Genomic DNA, 21,189 nt, shown 5'->3' with positions numbered 1-21,189 from the left:
AATTTGTTGCAAGGTGTCCTTGCATGCACTGCCTTTGTGTGACTTTTGCATTGTGTCCTTTCTACATGTTAAAAACAAGATCACGCCTTTTCGCCAATCCCATGTGTTTACTTGTGGCCTCAGGTGCATCCCTTTATACCATTATTTTTTTCTCCTAATTCCACCATTAAACACAAATATACAAAGAATGCAGTTATAATAGTAAACTATCCAGTACATTATGTGGAAAGTGAGTTGGCTGAATGTAGGAATTACATGTCAGACTTTTTGTAGAGCGAGATTTAAGGTCTAGAGTTTGACTGTATTTTTTTGTAGATGTTTTTGTGATGTTTTCACATGGAACCGCAGAAGTAGTCTGTGATTGCAGTTATACAGGTTTTATCTGTTCACCTCTTTTATTTTTAAAACATTTTTAAATATAACCCCACATTTTCCTTCCCTGCCCACAGTGCAATTGCAATTGCCTCTTTCTCTATCATTCGTTTGCTTTCCTTTGTTGATTCTCAAGAATTCCCACTTCCATCCAAAGTATCCAATTGTGTTTTGGAGTTTGCCCTAAACTTTGATAGACCATCTCGAATAGCTGTAGAGCCTTCAGGGAGGCCGGGTAAGTCAGTGAAGATATCCCCCCTGAACCATATCTCAGCATGGGGTCCCATGTTGCTTCAAGATCAGTAGTATAATCTTCTAGACCCCAGGCCAGTTTATCCATTATCATAATATACTATAAACGCAAGTACCACTGTGTGATGTCAGGCAGATGTTTCTTTGTATCCTCCATGCATGTCATCCAGCCATGCACTCGTTAGTAGGAGATAGCCCTCTCTGCTTCCTTCTGGCTGTGTTCTGAGTTGTGGTTAACCTGATATGGGTGGGGTGTTTCACTACACCCCTGCTGCAGGCCATTTATGTCCCGGATGAATCCTCTCCTATCACCCTCCACCTTTCCTGCACTTGCCCTGAAACACTCCTTTGAGTAGGCGCTCCTGTGGTATGTGGCATGTGGTAAGGTTTGGGTGCCAGACAGCTTCCTTGGAACATACTGTTCCATAGGTAAAGCAATAAGGGTAGAATCTGCATGCAAATGTGTTTGCATTTTGCAGGAAAAAAATAGCACAAAAACACAAGTAGCATGAGCAACATCTGCTCCCATTCTTGCTAGTCGCATTATTTCCATGAGCTCTCAGTAAATTGTGCCACAAACAGTGCATAATTACGCAACGGAGTGTCATTTCAGGAGTTTTGAGTAACAAGTGTAACTCGAAAGTTCATGAATTAGCCAGGCACGATTTAAAATGTGCCTCGGTCTAATTATGTCTAAAACAGATAACTTGTGTTTTAGCAGTGTTTATTCCTAATGCGTTAGTTTCTCAATGAGTATTTAGGACATTCATTTTCCTCTGCTTATCTGTTGGAGTTCGGTCCAGTGAGGCTGTCTTCAGCAAGATAAAAAACAATATGGCAACTTCCTATTTTAGAGGAAAAAGGAACAAAAGCTGTATATGTAGCCGGATTATCACCCAAAAAGAAACCAAATACATTTTGAAGCCAATAAACAGCCATGCCTTATGCCATTTCCTTTTGCCATTCTATTAGTTAGTCTACCATTTATCAGTGCCTCTACTCTGGGACAGTTACAGGTCGACAGCAGTTGTATGATCGACAGGAGCCCTTCCTTCTTTTCACTTAGACCATAATTGGTAGTCATGGAGTTGAAAGAGGATTTCTACTCAACAATACAAAATAAAGATCTTTTGGCAACTGTTGATCGCAACGCATTAATCCCCTGTAGACTGTCCATTTTCTGTCCCTGCTTATTTTAAAGATAAAGGGTTCGCTTCAATGTACCAACTTTTTAATCGCTTTAAAACACATTTGTAAAGAAAACCTTTAGAGTCATATCCATTTGTATAAATACATGTACATTTGGGAAAAGGAATTGCTAACATTCAGGATTTTCTATGCTTCCCTTTTTAACAAGCATTTGCAATGCAATAGGTCTTGCATTAATGAAATTTAGAGCTACTGGCGTTGCAAATTAGAATGTTTGTTAGAATTTTTTCTCAAATATTTTAGCAGTAGCATAACTAATAAAAGATTGGTACAGAAGTAAATAAATAGAAAAGAAATGCAGTTGCCGTCCACATTTTTTTCCTATTTATTTACTTGTTTAGCAATTGCGGCAGCCGTGCTTTAGCTTCAGATGTTTAAAGCTAAAGCACGGCATGTTGTAATTGCTAAAAAAAAAAGTAATTAAAAAAAATGTTGTGGGCTGCCGTATTTTTAATCTATTTATTTACTTTTGTAACAAGTGGAGGAACGCCGCACTTTAGCTCAAGATGTTTAAAACTAAAGCGCTTCATACTGCCACTGCTATAAAAGTAAATAAATGGAAAACAAATGCGAAGTCCCCCCGCCTTTTTTTTCTATTTATTGACTTTTGTAGCAATGGCGGCATGCCACGCTTTAGTTTCAGAAGTTTAAAACTAAAGCGCACAGTGCCGTCATTACTACAAAAGTAAATTAATGGAAAAGAAATGCGGTGGCTGCCCATGCAGCATGTCGTGCCAGTTTTAGCAAGACATTAATTAACTAAATAGTGCACACTAACAGTTAGTGAAACCTAGAGAGTTAGGACACATCTAAGAGGGGCTGTCCTCATGGGAGGTAACAGAAGAGAGGGAGGTCCTAAGGAGGGTCTACTAAGCCTATTCATGAATTAAAAGCCATCATTTACAAAGGACATTAAGAGGAGCAAAATGAAAAGAACGGCGGAAAATGAGCAGAGCTAAAAGCCATACCTGAATTCAGCAGGTCTGAAAGAGACAGTGCAAGCGCTGCCTAGGCGAGACCTAAAAATGCACATCAGCCACTGACATCAGCAGTGTATTTCAGAGTCCGGCATCCAATATGATAAAACCTTAATGACTAGGCAAATAACCAAATCGATGTGATCCTCCTCATAGCGATGGTTCAGGATCTCTCTTCCAGTCAACAAGGCAACCCACACCACATTAATCCTATGGCCACTACACTCGGTCCCACCACAAACCAGATATACTTTTAAGATGGTTTACTTGGCAGACAGAATAATAATTTAGGTTAACCTATGATAAAAAGCGGATAGTTTCCAAAAAGTTAGGATTAGTGCTAATTAACAGTAACCTTAGCCTGGAGACCCCACATTTTACTCGGTCCCAAAAACTTGTCCGTTTCAAAACAAGAATACAAATCTACCTATTCAAGTTGCTCCAAAGCAGTAACAGTTAGTTAAGACCAACAATACTAACTGGGTTACCAGATAAGACACCCTACCTGATACGGTCTCAGAACGTAAATGTAAGCATGTCCTAAAGAGTCATCTCTGATATTTGGCTTTGTATGGTTCACTCTAAAAAGAACAGCAGAATAAGCACACACAAAAACCCGGGGAGATTTAGGATTCTCAAGAAGATGTGGGATAACTACAAATAGCTCTACGGACTACCTGTGTGTAGTTCTATATTATTCATGTAAATATGTGCGTACAGAACGAGTTGGCCTGCATTTCTTTTATTCTAATGCATTGGATTCTAACAGATGTGTCTTGAAAACTGTTAGTTTGTTCCTTTTCAGAAGGAGACAATATGACACTAAATATATCCCAGCAGCGCTTGGTCAATGCGACGCGCGCACATCCGCATTACATAATGAAGTCAAGTGCAGGCGGCCAGAGATGGAGGCAAGCAGGGTCTTGTTTCCAATTACCACTCGGCTTAATCAAATATAACTAGTGACAACGCCGCAAATCCTTACTACACGACTTTACAGCCTCCCTACCTGCAACTCGTTCTCTGCGCCTTGGTGCATTGCCGGACACTGGACGCCTTGGAGCTGAATGGGCCAGCCGCGGTGGTCACTGGAGTACGGGGATGCGGGGTGCATGTTAGGCCACGGACAGAGTTTCCTGGTCGGAAGGCAGAGGAAAGCAAAGTCCATAGCCCAATCTGGCTATCGCCCCTCCCCGGCTCCTCCCACCGCTACCAGCCCTTGGCTTTCAGTTTCGTCTCTCTGGGTCCGTGGCGTGGAGCCATGGGGAGAAATATGTGCTTCCAGTGCTGGACAGGCAGGTGCAAAGGCAGTACAGGGGCTTTGTGGGGGATAACAGTGCCAAGCTGTGTGGTGCTCTGCTCCTGATATGTCCATACGTCCTTTCATTGAGAACAAGAGGCCTGTGACAATACCGCTGGGAAAGAAAACAAGCGGCAGTGAAAGCGATCGCGAAAGTGAAAGCGATCGCTATTGTAAAACTAACAAACCCGCGAGTGGTGCGCGTGCGTGCGCCACAGCGAGACATGTGGTTTCAATTATCGCACCCGTGTCTGGGCACGATAATTGAAACCAAATGGTGGCCCTGCGGGTAACCTCCACCAATAGGCCATGGGCAGAGCAATGCGCCTGCCTTTGACCAATTGTGTGCGGTCTTTGTTAAAAAGACGCACACAAAGGCCAATGTGAGGGCAGATTTCAAAAGCCCCTATATGAAGTCTCGCGCTGCGAGAGCAGTGCTGCGCACTGCAACGCCAGACGAGAGACTTAAAAAGGGGATCATGTATGGCCCCCTTTCAGGATTGGAAAATTGTAGCATTCAGAATAATCCATCTCTAAGTATATAAATATACTTGGTGCCATATATACACAAACTGGAATTTAGTTGGTACCAGCTGCTCTAGAATTATTCATTAGGCTGACTTGTTCTAGAGATGGTCTCCACTATGATTTATTCCATGACATCTTCATAAATAGTAATAGTCTCGATCTACTCTGGGCCCCAAACCCATTAATTGATGGCAATCTGACTTGGGAAATAGACTATACACCAGCCATTTGGACATTGACTGCATCCCCATGTTTATCTCACGCCAAAATATTTGAGAGCCCCCCGCCTGAAGGATGTTGAGCATTTCTTTACAGGTCTTACGCTAAAACCTTCTTCATTTGTTTTACAGTCATTTAATAATAATCCTCTTTTTCCTGAAAGGTTCTGATATTCAGCTACTTTTTCCCTTATTTAAGCCTTTAGTACTCTTTGTAATACTATATATTATTCCTCTTTTTAATACTATACATTCTTCCTCTTTTTAATACTATACATTCTTCCTCTTTTTAAACTATACATTCTTCCCCTTTCTGCTTTTAAATTCTATACATTCTTCCTTTTCTGCTTTTAAACACTATACAGTCTTCCTCTTTCCTCTTTATACTATACATTCTTCCTCTTTCTAATTTTTTTTATACTATACATTTTTCCTCTCTCCGCTTTGTAATAATATGCATTCTCCCTCTTTTCGCTTTTCATTTCTATACATTCCTTATTAAACCAATGATTATAACCATCGACCTGGCTCCTTCTTCAGCTGGTTTACATTTCTTTCACTATTCACTTCTCTCTTTAACAGCCAGCTAATTGTGAAGTTAGATGCTTGTACCAAATGAAAGGGCTGATAACTAAACATGGGGCAGAGTTTGCAAAATTCTGCAAAGTGCAAAAAAAAAACCACTGCTGCGCGGAGCTCTGCAGGCAGCGGGGTGCGTTAGAAAAGTGAGTTTGCTGTAATTTTCAGCGCCGCTGTGAAATTATTGCGAACGGCACCATGCACAGCGCAAGTGGGCGCTGCTTCCTTTCTGCCACTCAAGTAGTTTTTTTACTCGAGTGGCAGCTTTCTCAACGTGAACGGGTGGTTTCTCAACACGAGCAGTCGCAAGCATTCAGAACCACTTGTTTTGTGAAAACAAACCGTCCGCATTGAGAAATCTCGCCGGGAGGTTGTTTTTCCCTCGCTCATTCTCGCCAACTTGACATTGACAAGCGCGAATTTGGAAAAATCTCTCCAGGAGGTGGATTTTCCTCGCTCGCGCTCGCCAACTTTGATGTTGACGAGCTCGAGCGGGGATAAAAACTCTGGTGCGCTACGCGGAGTGGAGTTTTTCGGATCTCCGCGTAACGCAGAGTGTCGAAAATTCCGCTAACTCGCGGAGCGGAGTTCACCGCCCAGGGTTACTGATAACCTCACCATCTGTGTCCTTATAAATTGCATTGTGGTTTTGTCAAAAGCTTATTTGGTGTATTGTGATGAGTTGCTTTGGATATTTGAACTCTAAGTATAAACCTTATTTAACGTTTGAAAACCCCACTAACATCAGTAAGAGCGATAAATGATCATTTTCATCATGTTTACACGAATAACATTTTCTACAAAAAGATTCTTGTTGAACCCCCACAATGATGTGGGATTGAGAACATTGGTTCATTGAGGGGGGGGGGGAGTGGGTACAGTGGCGCCCAAACCTCCTCCTGGCAACGTAAGTACCAGCACCCTGCGATATTACTCTGTGGCATATTCCTATGGCCGATCATTTCTGACCATCATTATGTACATACTGTGTTTCTTGAGGTTTATTTTGTGAAGGCCAGGCTAAGCATTGTCTCTCTATCTCCCTCACCCCTGTAGGTGCTCCGAGTGCTGCGATGCCTTAACGAGTTTGTACTATGAAAAGGACAGTAAGCTGTATTGTCACAAAGATTACTGGGAAAAGTTCGGCGAGCTGTGCCACGGCTGCTCTCTGCTGATGACAGGCCCAGTGATGGTGAGCACTGCTAAGTAGCCTTTTTTTGTGTATTGTGTTCTTCTAGCCTCTTGCACTTCTTTAGCACTGTGAATACCAGGTGTTGCGGTTCCACAATTCACTGCCATCTGCTCGGACAAAATGATAGTCTGAATTATAATATCCTGACAGTCTATCTATTTACTATTGTACACACTACTGCGACTGATGCATGGGCCCTGTAAGCTAACCGAAGCAGTGACAGAATCTTCGCAGCTTTGGGTCAGTTACGTTGGTCTCTGCAAAGGTGCATTCTTTGACCTGTAAATGTGAAGAAGGAAGACATCTTGATGTAGGAGAGCAAAAACAAAGTGCAGCCTCAGCAGCAAAACCTGGAAGACCCCTATGTCGGTCTAAATTCTATTGCTAGAGGACAGTAAGGGTAGTAGGGAATATGTAATGAAACTTCCTTTAAACCATTACACCATGTGATTCAGTTTCCTTTGCAAATGCACAGTGGCATTTAGCAGCCTATTTGGAAAGTGGCATCTGTCCATCACTGACCGCATCAACTGTGCAGATAGCTGCCATTAAGCACTAAGTGGGAAGAGGAGCACCACGTGATAGGCATTACGACTCTGTAGTGAGTTGCAGTTCTGGCACATGTTGGATGCAAATGTCGTGATGGGCCAGCTGTCTGCTGTAAGACTCTATCTCAGCATTAGTAACTGTTTGCAGGCAGTTGCAGAATAAATCCTGTCTTGTGAATAATAATGAGTCGGAGTTATGTGACTCATTGAGAACAGCCTGGTTGTATTGTGCTGAACTGGTGCTTCAAAGCAGCCCACAAACATCTGGTCATGCTGCAAGCCATAATCTGTGCAAGCAGAGAGTTTACACCCATTGCTTTGTACATCTAACCCGACATTTGTTTTTTCGGTAAAATTTGATATTATTCTTTGTCTCATAAAATGCAACCAGTCAGTCAATGATGAGCCAGATAAACACATCTGTGAGCCATGCTGGTTGTATTCAACATGCAACCTTGGACAGAGATCTCTTCTCATCTTTATGGTTTTCTGTATTGTATTGCAACATTTATATTGCACTTACTATTCCTGTGTGGGACACTGAAACGCTTGCCTACATGGGTAGCACGCTCCCATGTGGGGTCTGTGGTTAGAAGGGTGTTGCCTTTAAATTTGACCCTGTGTGGGAAGTGTCTCAATGTCGTGTGTGAGGACCTCCGAAGTGTGGTTATCGTGTTATGGGGCATTACGCTTAGCAATGTGATGGATGAGGGATTATGAGAGACAGGCGTGCATTTTATGGTTTTCAGTAAGCTGGCAGCTTTAAGCAACTCTGCTGGTCTCTTTATAATATTTCTTATGTTCATAGTCCACTTAGCTGATTACTGCACTGGGTTGTTCTGGTCTCCAATAATGTGCCTAATTGTAATTGAAAATAAATGTCGGTTTAATCTTTACTGAATTAAGTTTCACTGAATAAGGTTAACCAGTTAGCTACTTCAACAAGCATTTGCAATGCAATAGGTCTCGCATTAATTAAGTTTGAGTAATTGGCATTGCTAAATATTGCAACACCAATTGCAACAAAAGTCTATAAATTGTAGGCCAAAAAAATGTGTATTTATTTTTGTAGCAATGGTGGCATACTACGCTTTAGATGAATATGTTTAAAAGTAAAGTGCGCCATACTGCGATTGCTACAATAGTTAATTGTGGATTAGTTAACAATTGATGTGTGCACTGATGGCTGGTGGTGTGTGCCTGTAGAAATTGTGCACTGATGGCTGGTGGTGAGTGTGCCTGGTGGAAGTGTGCACTGCCGGCTGGTGGTGTGTGTGCCTGGTGGAAGCGTGCACTGACAGCTGGTGGTGTGTGCCTGGTGAAAGCATGCACTGATGGCTGGTAGTGTGTGTGTGTGCCTGGTGAAAGCATGCACTGACGTCTGGAGGTGTGTGCCTGGTGGATGCGTGCACTGATGACTGGTGGTGTTTGTGCTCGGTGAAAGTGTGCTTTGACGACTGATGGTGTCTGTGTCTGGTGAAAGTGTGCACTGACGGTGTGGTTATGTGTGTGTGTGTGGTTATGTGTGGTTGTGTGTGCGGTTACAGCCGGCTAAAACTGAACTCGGACAAAACGGAAGTCCTCATCTTAGGATCATCCCCCTCCGCCTGGGACGACTCATGGTAGCCTCCGGCCCTGGGAACCGCACCTATTCCGACAGACCACGCACGTAACCTAGGCTTCATCCTGGACTCCTCCCTCTCGATCGCCAGACAAGTCAACGCCGTCTCATCTTGCTTCAACATCCTACGCATGCTCAAAAAAATCTTCCGATGGATCCCCACCGAAACAAGAAAGACTGTCACCCACGCACTGATCACAAGCCGTCTGGATTACGGAAACACCCTTTACGCCGGAACCACAGCCAAACTACAGGAAAAAACTCCAACGCATCCAAAACGCCTCAGCTAGACTCATACTGGACATCCCCCGTCAAGCTCACATTTCCGGTCACCTTAGCAGCGACCATTCAATGACACCCCAGATCAGCGCCGTAGTATCCTTAAGCCATTTCCAACTCAGGAAAATACGTAAAATCTCTTGCCTACTCACCACTGATGCCCTTATTTTGGCTCTGCTTGCGTTAGTCATGTCTAGGCTTGACTACGCAAATGCATAATATGTAGGCATTCCTGCTTATCAATTTAGGAGACTTCAGTTGATCCAAAATCAGGCCGCCCGCCTGATTCATCACCAACCCAAAGATCAACATGTTCGCCCCCTTTTAAAAAGTCTCCACTGGCTTCCGGTTACTGCTCGATGCAAATTCAAGCTTGGCTGCATTATTTCTAAATCCCTTGCAGGTCACAGCCCTCTTCATCTCTTCCCTGCTCCATCGGTATGCCCCTCTTCGTACCCTCCGATCATCCCAGATGGCTCTGTTGTCAGTTCCTAGATTCAAGAGTAAGAAACACGGTGGCCTTAGGTTTTCTTTTTTAGCCCCGTCTTTTTGGAATTCCCTGCCCCTTCTTCTTAGGTTGTCCTCTTCTTACCCTAAGTTTAGATCCTCCCTCAAAACATTCCTCTTCACTGAGTCTTATAATTAGCCGCTTTTTAAAAAATTTTTATGTCTCTCTTCCCTGCTCCCTCAGCAAAGCGCCAAGGAACCTAATGGTGTTAGTTGCGCTCAACAAGTTTATTTAACATAACATAACCTGAAAGACCTCCACTGGCTCCCCGTCAACAAGAAAATAACGTTCCGTCTCCTCACCCACGCACACAAAGCCCTCTACGACTTAGGACCCGAATGCCTCAACACATGACTGTCCTTCTACACCCCCACCCTTCTACTTCGATCATCCAACCAAGCCCTCGCCGCAATCCCCCGCATCTATAGATCCACCATGGGAGGAAGAACCTTCTCCTACTTAGCGGCCAAAACCTGGAATTCTCTCCCCACCCACCTTCGCCTTGTACAGAACCACCTCTCCTTCAGAAAGCAACTCAAAACTTGGATATTCGATAAGTAAAATACCCCCTCCCCCAAGCGCCTTGAGACCCTCTGGGTGAGTAGTGCGCTATACAAATCTCTGAACTTGAACTTGGTTGTGTGTGTGGTTGTGTGTGTGGTTGTGTGTCTGTGTGTGTGTGTCTGTGTGTGTGTGTTTGTGGTTGTGTCTGTCTGTGTGTGGATGTGTGTGTGTGTGGTTGTGTGTGTGGTTGTGTGTGTGGTTGTGTGTGTGGTTGTCTGTGGATGGGTGTGTGTGTGTGTGTGGATGGGTGTGTGTGTGTGTGTGTGTGTGTGGATGGGTGTGTGTGTGTGTGTGTGTGTGTGTGTGGATGGGTGAGTGTGTGTGTGGATGGTGAGTGTGTGTGTGTGGATGGGTGAGTGTGTGTGTGTATGGGTGTGTGTGTGTGTGTATGGGTGTGTGTGTGTGGGTGGATGGGTGTGTGTGGGTGGATGGGTGTGTGTGGATGGGTGTGGATGTGTGTGTGTGGATGGGTGTGGATGTGTGTGTGTGTGGATGGGTGTGGATGTGTGTGTGTGTGGATGGGTGTGGATGTGTGTGGATGGGTGTGGATGTGTGTGTGTGTGTGGATGGGTGTGTGTGTGTTGTGTGCGTGTGTGGTTGTGGGTGTGTGTGTGGTTGTGGTTGTGTGTGGTTGTGGTTGACACACACACACACACACACACACACACAACCACACCCACACACCCAGAAGCACACACAACCACATACACACACACAACCACATACACACACAACCACATACACACACACAACCACATACACACACACACAACCACGTACACACACACACACAACCACATACACACACACAACCACATACACACACACAACCACACACACACACACACAACCACACAACCACATACACACACACCACATACACACACACCACATACACACACAACCACACACACAACCACAACCACACACACACAACCACACACACAACCACACACACCCACACAGCCACACACACACAGCCACACACACACAACCACACACACACACAACCACACACACACACAACCACACACACACACAACCACACACACACACAACCACACACACACAACCACACACACACAACCACACACACACAACCACACAACCACACACACACACAACCACACACACACACAACCACACACACACACACAACCACACACACACAACCACACACACACAACCACACACACACAACCACACACACACAACCACACACAACAGGTTCCCTGCCGGAGCTGGAGCAAGATCACCGCCGAGCAGCTAACCGCCTCCCTCAGCCAGAACACTCCCACCAGCACATCGGACCCCAACGAAGCAGCCAGTAACCTCACCAAGTGGCTGACCGCCTGCGCCGATGACCTCGCACCACTAAAGAACCCTCCCAGCAGACCCGGCAGCAAGAAAACCCCCTCGTTCACCAACGAACTCAAGAACTCCAAGAAGAACTGCCGCACCCTTGAGAAAGCCTGGCGGCTCGACCGGACCACAGACAACAGGACCGCCCTCAAGCACGCCACCCACAAACACCATCAGCTGATCCGCGCCACCAAGAAGACGGCACTCAAAGAACGACTGGACGACAACAACGCCCACGACAGGAAGGAACTCTTCAGCATCGTCAAAGAGTTCTCCAACCCCAGCGCCGGAAACAACATCACTCCCTCGCAAGACCTCTGCAACTCACTCGCCTCGTTCTTCCACCGCAAGATCGCCGACATACACAACAGCTTCGACGCACAGACCACGCACCCTACCACCCAACCAACGCCCGCCACCACCACCCTCTGCAACTGGACCCCGATCAGCACCAAAGACACCACCCGCACAATGAACTCCATCCACTCCGGATCACCAACCGACCCCTGCCCACACCACGTCTTCAACAAAGCCGACGCCATCATCGCACCCCATCTCCGGGACATCATCAACACCTCCTTCCACACCGCCACTGTTAAAAGGGGCGATCCCAGAGGCCAGGTTATGTCTACCCGACTCCTCCGTGACCCACCTCTCCCACCAATAATGCCGAGCCTTATGAGAGATCTCCACAGGGGAAGACCTCGGGTAGCGAATCGTACACACGAGGACCACACCACACTTACGAACAGACACCACAACGTGGGTTTCGTTATCATCTTCTTTATAAGCACATAAAAAGGATTATCACTTTTAGATACAATGATCGAGGGATCGCAGAAAGTCTCCAGTCTTTAGGGATGGGGTAGCGGGACAGTCTTAGAATCGTAGGCCAGTACGGAGCGTACCCTGCACACAGCTCTCAATCCTTGAGCCGGGGGGATACGGAAGATGGTAACCGCACTGGTGATCCTACTCACTTGAGGATGAATCAACTCGAGTTGGTAGAGTTGATAGTCCAGCCGGACTGGAGTGTTCCTTGAGCCGCAACGACATCAGCAGGGCTCGCTCTGGAGAAAGTTCTGGGGGAACCACGCCACAAGGCCAGGTCCAACACGCGTCCCCCCCCCAGCTGAAAGGTGGAGAGAACTACCCATCCCCTTGGGGGTTCTCTACACTGAGGTGGAAGAATCGGGACAGGCCGTCGGCGTTGGCGTGGTCAACACCTGGTCGGTGCGCAACAGTGAAATCCATCCCCTGGAGGGAGATGGACCATTGCAACAACTTGGGGTTCTCCCCTGTCATTTGCATTAGCCAACGGAGGGGTCGGTGGTCGGTCTGGACCCGGAAGTGAGTACCGAACAAGTTGGGCCTCAGCTTCTTCAGGGCCCAAACCACCGCGAAGGCCTCCTGCTCGATGGTGCTCCACCTTTGTTCTCGAGGGAGTAACCTCCGGCTAATGAAGGCCACTGGCTGATCCAGGCCTTTCTCGTTCAATAGGGGCAGGACGGCCCCGATGCCATGCTCGGACGCGTCTGTCTGGACGACGAACTCTTTGGAGTAGTCGGGGGCCTTCAAAACAGTGGCAGTGCACATAGCGTGCTTCAGGGCTTCAAACGCCTCTTGGCAGGCGGGGGTCCAGCTAACTTTCTTCGGCTGGTTTTTGGAGGTCAATTCTGTGAGGGGCACTATGATGCTACCATACCCCTTTATGAATCTTTGGTAGTACCCCGTGAGCCCTAGGAATGCCCGCACCTGCGTTTGGGTGGAGTGGGCCTCCCAGGCCACGATCGCATCGATCTTGGGTTGGAGGAGAGATACGAGGCCACTGCCGACCTAGTGCCCCAGGTAGACCACGGACCCTTGTCCGATTTGACACTTACTGGCCTTAATGGTGAGACCCGCCCTCTGTAGGGCTAACAAGACCTCCCGGAGATGGAGGAGATGTTCAGACCAGTGGGAGCTGAACACCGCAATATCGTCCAGATATGCGGCGCTGAATTCTTCCAACCCAGCCAGTACCTGGTTCACCAGTCCTTAAAGGTGGCGTGGGCGTTTTTCATGCCGAAGGGCATCACCCGGAAATGGTAGTGACCATCCAGGGTGGAAAAGGCGGATCTCTCTCGGGCTCCTTCGGTCAGGGCGATCTGCCAGTACCCACTGGTCAGGTCGAAGGTGCTGAGGTAACGAGCAGACCCGAGGCGGTCAATGAGCTCGTCTGCTCGGGGAATGGGGTGAGCCTAGGTTCTGGTGACCGCGTTGAGCCCTCGGTAGTCCACACAGAATCTCAGCTCGGGAACAGCGCCAGGGGCCGCGGCCTTGGGAACCAGCACCAAGGGGCTGGCCCATGGGCTGTCGGAGGCTTCAACCACTCCCAGGGCTAGCATCTTGGAGACTTCGGCCTTGATGCAGGCTCGCACTCGGTCGGGAACGGGTAGGCCCTGTGCCGTACCGGAGGACTGTCCCCGGTGTCCACATCGTGGACGCACCAACTTGTGACTCCGGGGATGAGGGAGAAGAGGTCAGAGAAATGTCCCAATAACTGGCGACAGTCCTCGCGCTGCTCGGGGGTGAGGGAGGGGGCGAGGCTCACTCCCTCTACGGAGCCGTCTTTCTCCTTCACACACAAGGGATCGGGGAGAGGATCCGTCTCTTCTTCTGCCCCATCGTCGGTGGCGAGGAGTAAACTCAACTCGGACCACACGAAGTGGGGTTTCAGGCGGTTCACATGAAGAACCCGTAAGGGGTTTCTCGCGGACTGGACTTCAACGAGGTAGGTAACCTGGCTTTTTCGTTCCAACACCTTGAAGGGACCTGTCCACTTGTCCTGCAGGGCACAGGGTTCCACAGGGGCCATCACCCAGACCTGCTGTCTGGGTTGAAACTCGACCAGAGTGGCATTCTGGTCATACCACCTTTTCATTTCCTCTTGACTGGCCTTGAGGTTTGCCTCGGCCAGCTCCCGGAACTTCCGAGTTTGGTTGCGAAGAGCCAGAATGTATCGAAATACATCTGGTGGGGGTTCCAAGGACGCCGTCTCCCACCCTTCCTTGACCAGACTGAGAGGTCCTCGGACGGGGTGCCCGTAGAGCAGCTCGAAGGGGCTGAACCCTAGGGACTTCTGGGGGACTTCTCGGTACGCGAACAGGAGGCAGGGGAGGAGAACGTCCCACTTGCATCTCAGGGATTCTTCGAGGCCGATGATCATCCCCTTGAGGGTGGGGTTGAACCGCTCGACCAGGCCGTTACCTTGGGAGTGGTACGGGGTGGTGAACTTGTACGTCACCCCGCACTGTTGCCAGAGAGACTTCATGTACTTGGAGATGAAGTTCGTTCCTCTGTCGCTCACTACTTCTTGCGGGAACCCCACCCGGGAGAATATCCCCATGAGGGCCCGCCCCACCACGGGGGCTGTCACTCTTCGGAGGGGGATGGCCTCGGGGTATCTGGTGGCGTGGTCCACCAGGACCAGAATGAACCGGTTTCCTAAGGACGTTCGGGGTCAAGAGGCCCCACGATATCGATTCATAACCGTTCCTAATGGGGTACTGACCACAGGGAAGGGTTGGAGAGGAGCCTTGCATCGCCCTCCGCTCTTCCCGCTGGCCTGACACGTGGGACAGGACCTGCAGTGGGCCTCCACATCAGAGTGCTTGTGTGGCCAGTAGAAATGGGTGACCAACCGGTGGTACGTTTTGTCTTGACCCAATTGTCCCGCCAAGGGCACATCGTGGGCCAGGTTCAGGAGGAATCCGCGGAAACGTAGGGGTACCACCAGCACTCTGGCTGACCCTAGTTCGGCGGACTTCTGTTCACTAGATAGCAGGCCATTTTCCCAATAGACGTGGTGGGAGCCGGACTGGTCACCGGCGGCCTGCTGCCGCGGCCCCACTAGAGAGGGGCAAGAAGTCTGCTCCAGGCAGAACTCCTCTCGGAGGGCCCCCCCTATTGGCGCCACTGGGCCAACTCAGGGAGATCGTCCGTGCTCGGGGCTGGCTCACCAGCTTGGTCCAAGGGACTGGAGTCGGGGTCGCTGCTTTCACCGGGAAAGAGGTCAAGGCCTTCCGTCTGCCCGCTACCCTCTGGTTTGGCGGGAACGGGGTGAGGTAATTCGGTAGTCACCTCCTCGGGGTGGCCACCCGGGCCGCCATGGACCGGGTGGTCACGCAGGCCCATTCGGGTAGGCCCACCATCTCGAGGTGAGTCTTGCGCTCTACTTGCTTCCAGGGGGAGCTCTCTAGATCGTTACCGAGGAGACAGTCCACAGGCATGTCGGTGCGGACTGCAACTCGTAACTCTCCGGAAACACCCTCCCACTCGAATGGGACCTGAGCTATCTTACAGGTGCGGACAGAGTTGTCGCGGAGATCACTCTGCAGGAGGCACGGGGTACGATCTGGTCTGGGGTGACTAGGTGTTCTTTTACGGCAGTGATACTGGCTCCGGTATCTCGGAGAGCTCCTATGCGGAACCCGTTGACAGTCACCTGCTGTCGGTATTTCTCGGTGTTATAATAATAATACAGATTCTTGTATAGCGCGAACAGCTACCTCGCAAGGAGGTGTCCCGGCGCTGCAAAGAAACCACAGCAGCAGAGAGGAATGCAAGGTGAAGTACTAAGCTTTCCGCCCAAAAAGCCAAGTCTTTAGGAGTTTCTTGAAATTAGCTTCTGACGTGGCAGATTGGATGGCAAAGGGGAGGGAGTTCCAGAGTTTTGCCGTGCCTACAGAAAAAGACCTACCCCCGAGTCTCGCCCTTCTAACTCGTGGTACAGCCAGTTGGAGCTGAGAGTTCGAACGCAGGTGTCTCTCTTGATGGTAACGGGGAAGTCGGAGTTTAAGATAATTGGGACATGTCCCTTTTTGTGCTCTAAACGCTAGGGTGAGCGCTTTGAATTTTATTCTGCTCGCCACTGGGAGCCAGTGCAGCTCGTGCAGATGCGGAGAGATATGATGTTTAAAAGGAATGTGTTTAATCAATCTCGCAGCCGCATTCTGCACGCTCTGCAGGCGTTGTATCAGATATTTCGGGAGGCCAAGATAAAGGCCGTTGGAATAATCCAGTCTGGATGTGACTGTCGCATGGACCACCATTTTTCGACAGTCAGTTGGTAGAAGGGAGAGAAATTTTCGGAGGTTACGGAGTTTTTGGTGGCAGCCAGAGGTGACTTGTTGTATGTGAGAGGAGAAGGAGAGCGTCTCGTCCCACCTTACACCCAGATTTTTTGCATTGGTGCCAGGGGTAGGTGCTGGGCCCATTTCAGAAGGCCACCATAGATCTGGGGTGGGGTGAGTACTTTTCCCAAAGAAAAGTACCTCCGTTTTGCTTGCATTCAATTTTAATTTGTTAGTGTTCATCCAGCTGGCTACATCTCTAAGACAACCTTTTATTTTGCTAAACGCTGCTTCTGACACCTCAGTGTAGGGGAAGACTAGTTGCGTATCATCAGCATACGAAATCGCCTTGACCCCCCATTTGGCAATTAAGGGAGGAAGGTACCGGGGACCAATTCTCTATCCCCCAGGGTAACTAGGGTCATGGCTGTTGGTTCCCACCCCTCGGGGTCCTCCACCTCCTCTTCTTCCTCTTCTAGGGCTACGTTGGCGAGGTGGCGTGCAGGGGGACCTGCAGCAGGGCTCTTCTTGAGCAGGGGGCAGTTGGGATCATTGGCATAGTGCCCTGTCTGATTACATCTGTAGCAAGCTGTGGTGATTCTGGGTCCTGATCTAACGGGGGGAACCCGGCCTTGGGGTCCGTGGGGGAGTCCCTGTCTGTTTCCTAGGGGGACTGCGGGGAGGCCCTGCCTGGGAACCCCCTCTGTCTATTCTGATTCCCTGCGCCTCTCTGGCGGTAAGATCCTTGTTCGTTGCGGTTATAGTCCCCCACGGGCCCGCGGGGGACTCGGTGTTCATCCACCGATCAGCCTCGACAGCCAACTTTCGGGGGTCGGCCAACTTGCTATCCAGGAGGTGCTGTCTCAGTTCCACAAAGCAATTGTTGGATAGGTGTTCATAGGCGATGAGGTCTACAAGTCCTTCGAAGGTGGACACCTTGCTGCCCTTGATCCACCCTTCCAAGGCCCGGCTGTAGAAGTTCACATATTCTACCCATGTGGTGCCGGAGATCTTTTTGCAGTCTCGAAATCTCTGCCGGTACATCTCCGGGGTGAGCCCATAGCGAGTCATAAGGACGTCTTTCATATGGGTATAGGAGTTCACGACGGGGGAGGACAGATCCAGCAGGGTGTCTCTTCCCTCGCTGAGGAAGCGGCCCCACAATCCGGCCCCCCAATCCTTCTAAGGTACTCGGTGGGCGGTCATGGCGACCTCGTAAGCTTTAAACCACTGTTGGATATCGTCTTTCTTGTAGTATTCCTTTACTACATGCTTGGGGATGTGTAGCTTCGGTTCGACCGGGGGTCCAGGGTCACTGTTCCCCGGGGGTCGGGTCTCTTCATTTCCTGCTTTAATTTCGAGCTCTTTCAAGCTGCGCTCGTGCTCGAGTTGGAGTTTCTTCCTTTCGTGCTCCCGCTGGAGCTTCTTTTCTTCTAGCTCCCGCTGGAGCCTCTTTTCTTCCAGCTCCCGCTGGAGCTTCTTTTCTTCCAGTTCCCCTTGCAGCCGTAATTGCTTTACGGCTAGTTGCTTTTCCACCAGCTTCAGTTCTCCTTCGATTTTAATTCGGGCTAATTCTAGCTCGTGGTTTCGGTTGCGCTCTCGGTCTGCCATTTCTTCTATTGACAGACCTCTCTCTGTGCTGGTATTTCCTGGTAGGGATTTGGATCCCTCGTCCCTCGGGCCGTCAGTTTCCGTTGGCGGCTCTCCCTCTTCCACATTTCCTTCTGCCACGGGGAGGGGAGCCCCGGCTTCTACCCAGGCCGTCAGGGCTTTCTGGAAGTCATCTTTGGTGCTCAGTCCAGTGGTAGCGATGTGGAAATCTTTACAGAATTGTTTTAATTCCTTGTGTGTATAATCTTCCAGTTTTTCTTTCTGAAATGAGGTTTTCTCGCTGGTTCCGGTGAGACTCATGGTTGCCCTTGTTCGGGTGGTGTGTCAGTCGCTTTACTGTACGATTCTAGACGTAGGCTCTTATCCCGTCGCTTGCCACCAATGTTGGAAGGGGCGATCCCAGAGGCCAGGTTATGTCTACCCGACTCCTCCGTGACCCACCTCTCCCACCAATAATGCCGAGCCTTATGAGAGATCTCCACAGGGGAAGACCTCAGGTAGCGAATCGTACACACGAGGACCACACCACACTTACGAACAGACACCACAACGTGGGTTTTGTTATCAACTTCTTTTTAAGCACATAAAAAGGATAATCACTTTTAGATACAATGATCGAGGGATCGCAGAAAGTCTCAAGTCTTTAGGAATGGGTTAGCGGGACAGTCTTAGTATCGTCTGCCAGTACGGAGCGTACCCTGCGCACAGCTCTCAATCCTTGAGCCGGGGAGATACGGAAGATGGTAACCGCACTGGTGATCCTACTCACTTGAGGATGATTCAACTCGAGTTGGTAGCGTTGATAGTCCAGCCGGACTGAAGTGTTCCTCGAACCGCGACGACGTCAGCAGGGCTCGCTCTGGAGAAAGTTCTGGGAGAGCCACGACCACGTCAGCAGGGCTCAGCAGGTTCGGTAGAGGTCTTCAAGATTCAAGCTCGAGCCGCGACGAGGTCAGCAGGGCTCCGATGGTTCAGTTCTAAGAACGAGCCGCGACAGCGTCAGCAGGGCTCCAAGAGTTCACGAGGTTCAGTTCAGCCGCGATCAGATCAGCAGGGCTTCCTTGTCCAAGATACCACTACAGCTAGTTCAGGGGTGGGCCTTGATATAGTCCAGTGGCCCTTTGATGTCCGGACCCTCACAGGCGGAGGTCCGAGGCTTTGGGGGCGGCCCGTGGGTGAGGTCTGGCGGTTGGTCCTTTGATCCCTTTGAGGATGAGTCCAGGAATTCCCAGACGCCAGCAGGTCTGGAGCCAGCACTCGGGGAAGCCAGAGGTGTGATCGAAACTGGCCCCCAGGGGAAGGCCAGAGGTGTGACAGAAACCAGTCTCTCAGGGTAGGCCGGAGGTGTCGCCGAAACTCCTTGTCTTCGCTCAGTAGGGTAGCCCTCACCCTCCCAACGAGGGCTGGCGCGTCTGGAGCCTACGCTGCGCTGGGGCTGGGGTCATGCTAGGCCCACGGAGTCAGGGATCTTGGGAAGGGAAAATGGCTGAGGGGGGCTATGGGGGCCTTGCGGGTTCAGGGCGCACGGGCTGGGAAGGTGGCCGGGGGCAGGCCAATGCGGGTCGTGGGCGTTTGGCCGGACATGGCCAGGGCAGCTAGGGGTCTCTGGGTACGGAGCTGGGCTACCGGGGAGCCATGTCGCAGGGAGAGGAACCACGCCACAAGGCCAGGTCCAACAGCCACCTTCCCGGAGAGCTGGAAGCACGCTGAGCTTACCGCCCTCCTGAAGAAACCAACGGCGGACCCCACCGACCTCAAGAACTACCGTCCCATCTCGCTCCTTCCTTTTCCTGCCAAAGTCATCGAGAAGACCGTCAACAGACAGCTCGCCGCTTTCCTCGAGATGAACGGATCCCTCGACCCCCTCGCAGTCCGGGTTTCGGGCCAACCACAGCACCGAGACCGCCCTAATCGTAGCCACCGACGACATCAGAGCCCTGATCGACAACGGGGAAACAGCGGCCCTCACCCTCCTGGACCTCTCTGCGGTGTTCGACACTGTCTGCCACCGCACCCTAGTACAGCGCCTCAGCAACATCGGAATCCAAGAGAAAGCACTGGAGTGGATCATCTCGTTCCTCGCCGGAAGAACTCGGAGAGTCCGCCTCCCCCCGTTCAGATCCGAGGCCACCGAAGTCATCTGCGGCGTACGACAAGGATCTTCACTCAGCCCAACCCTCTTCAACGTCTACATGAGCCCCCTCGCAGCCATCGCACGCCAACACAACCTCAACATCATCTCCTACGCCGACGACACCCAACTGATCCTCTCCCTCACCAATGACCCCGCCAGCGCCAGCCTACACGAAGGGATGAAAGACGTCGCCGACTGGATGAAGAACAGCCGCCTGAAACTGAACTCAGACAAGACAGAAGTCCTCATCCTGGGATCTTCACCCTCCGCCTGGGACGACTCCTGGTGGCCCCCTGCCCTGGGCACCGCTCCCAAGCCAACGGACCACGCACGCAACCTGGGCTTCATCCTGGACTCCTCCCTCTCAATGACTAGACAAGTCAACGCCGTTTCCGCATCATGCTTCAACACCCTGCGCATGCTCCGCAAGATCTTCAGATGGATCCCCACAGAAACCAGGAAGACAGTTACCCAGGCACTCGTCACCAGCCGACTGGACTACGGGAACACCCTCTACGCCGGAACCACAGCCAAACTTCAAAAAAGACTCCAACGCATCCAGAACGCCTCCGCACGACTCATCCTGGACATCCCCCGACAAAGCCACATCACCGGACACCTGAGAGACCTGCACTGGCTCCCCGTCAGCAAGAGAATCGCGTTCAGACTCCTCACCCACGCACACAAGGCTCTCCACGACCTGGGCCCCAAGTACCTCAACGACCGCATGACCTTCTACACGCCCACCCGCCAGCTACGATCGACCAGCCATGCCCTCGCCACCGTGCCATGCATCCGCAGAGCCACCGCCGGAGGAAGAT

At 50.2% G+C, this 21,189-nt stretch overlaps 1 protein-coding gene across 2 annotated transcripts in view; it reads left to right on the top strand.

Moving 5' to 3' along the window:
• The window catches only part of LIMK2 (LIM domain kinase 2), a 345,031-nt gene that overhangs the window by 148,128 nt on the left and 175,714 nt on the right, over window positions 1-21,189 (top strand). For both annotated transcript variants that reach the window (XM_086942843.1, XM_086942844.1), the window contains one exon: window positions 6,492-6,627. In XM_086942843.1, the coding sequence (XP_086798969.1) occupies window positions 6,492-6,627 (136 nt within the window). The remainder of the gene's footprint in view (window positions 1-6,491; window positions 6,628-21,189) is intronic.

The sequence above is a fragment of the Lissotriton vulgaris genome, chromosome 11 (assembly GCF_964263255.1).
Source record: "Lissotriton vulgaris chromosome 11, aLisVul1.2, whole genome shotgun sequence".
In the NCBI taxonomy this organism is placed as follows: domain Eukaryota; kingdom Metazoa; phylum Chordata; class Amphibia; order Caudata; family Salamandridae; genus Lissotriton; species Lissotriton vulgaris.
Note: the sequence above shows the minus strand (reverse complement) of the source record. Positions and strands in the feature narration are given on the sequence as shown.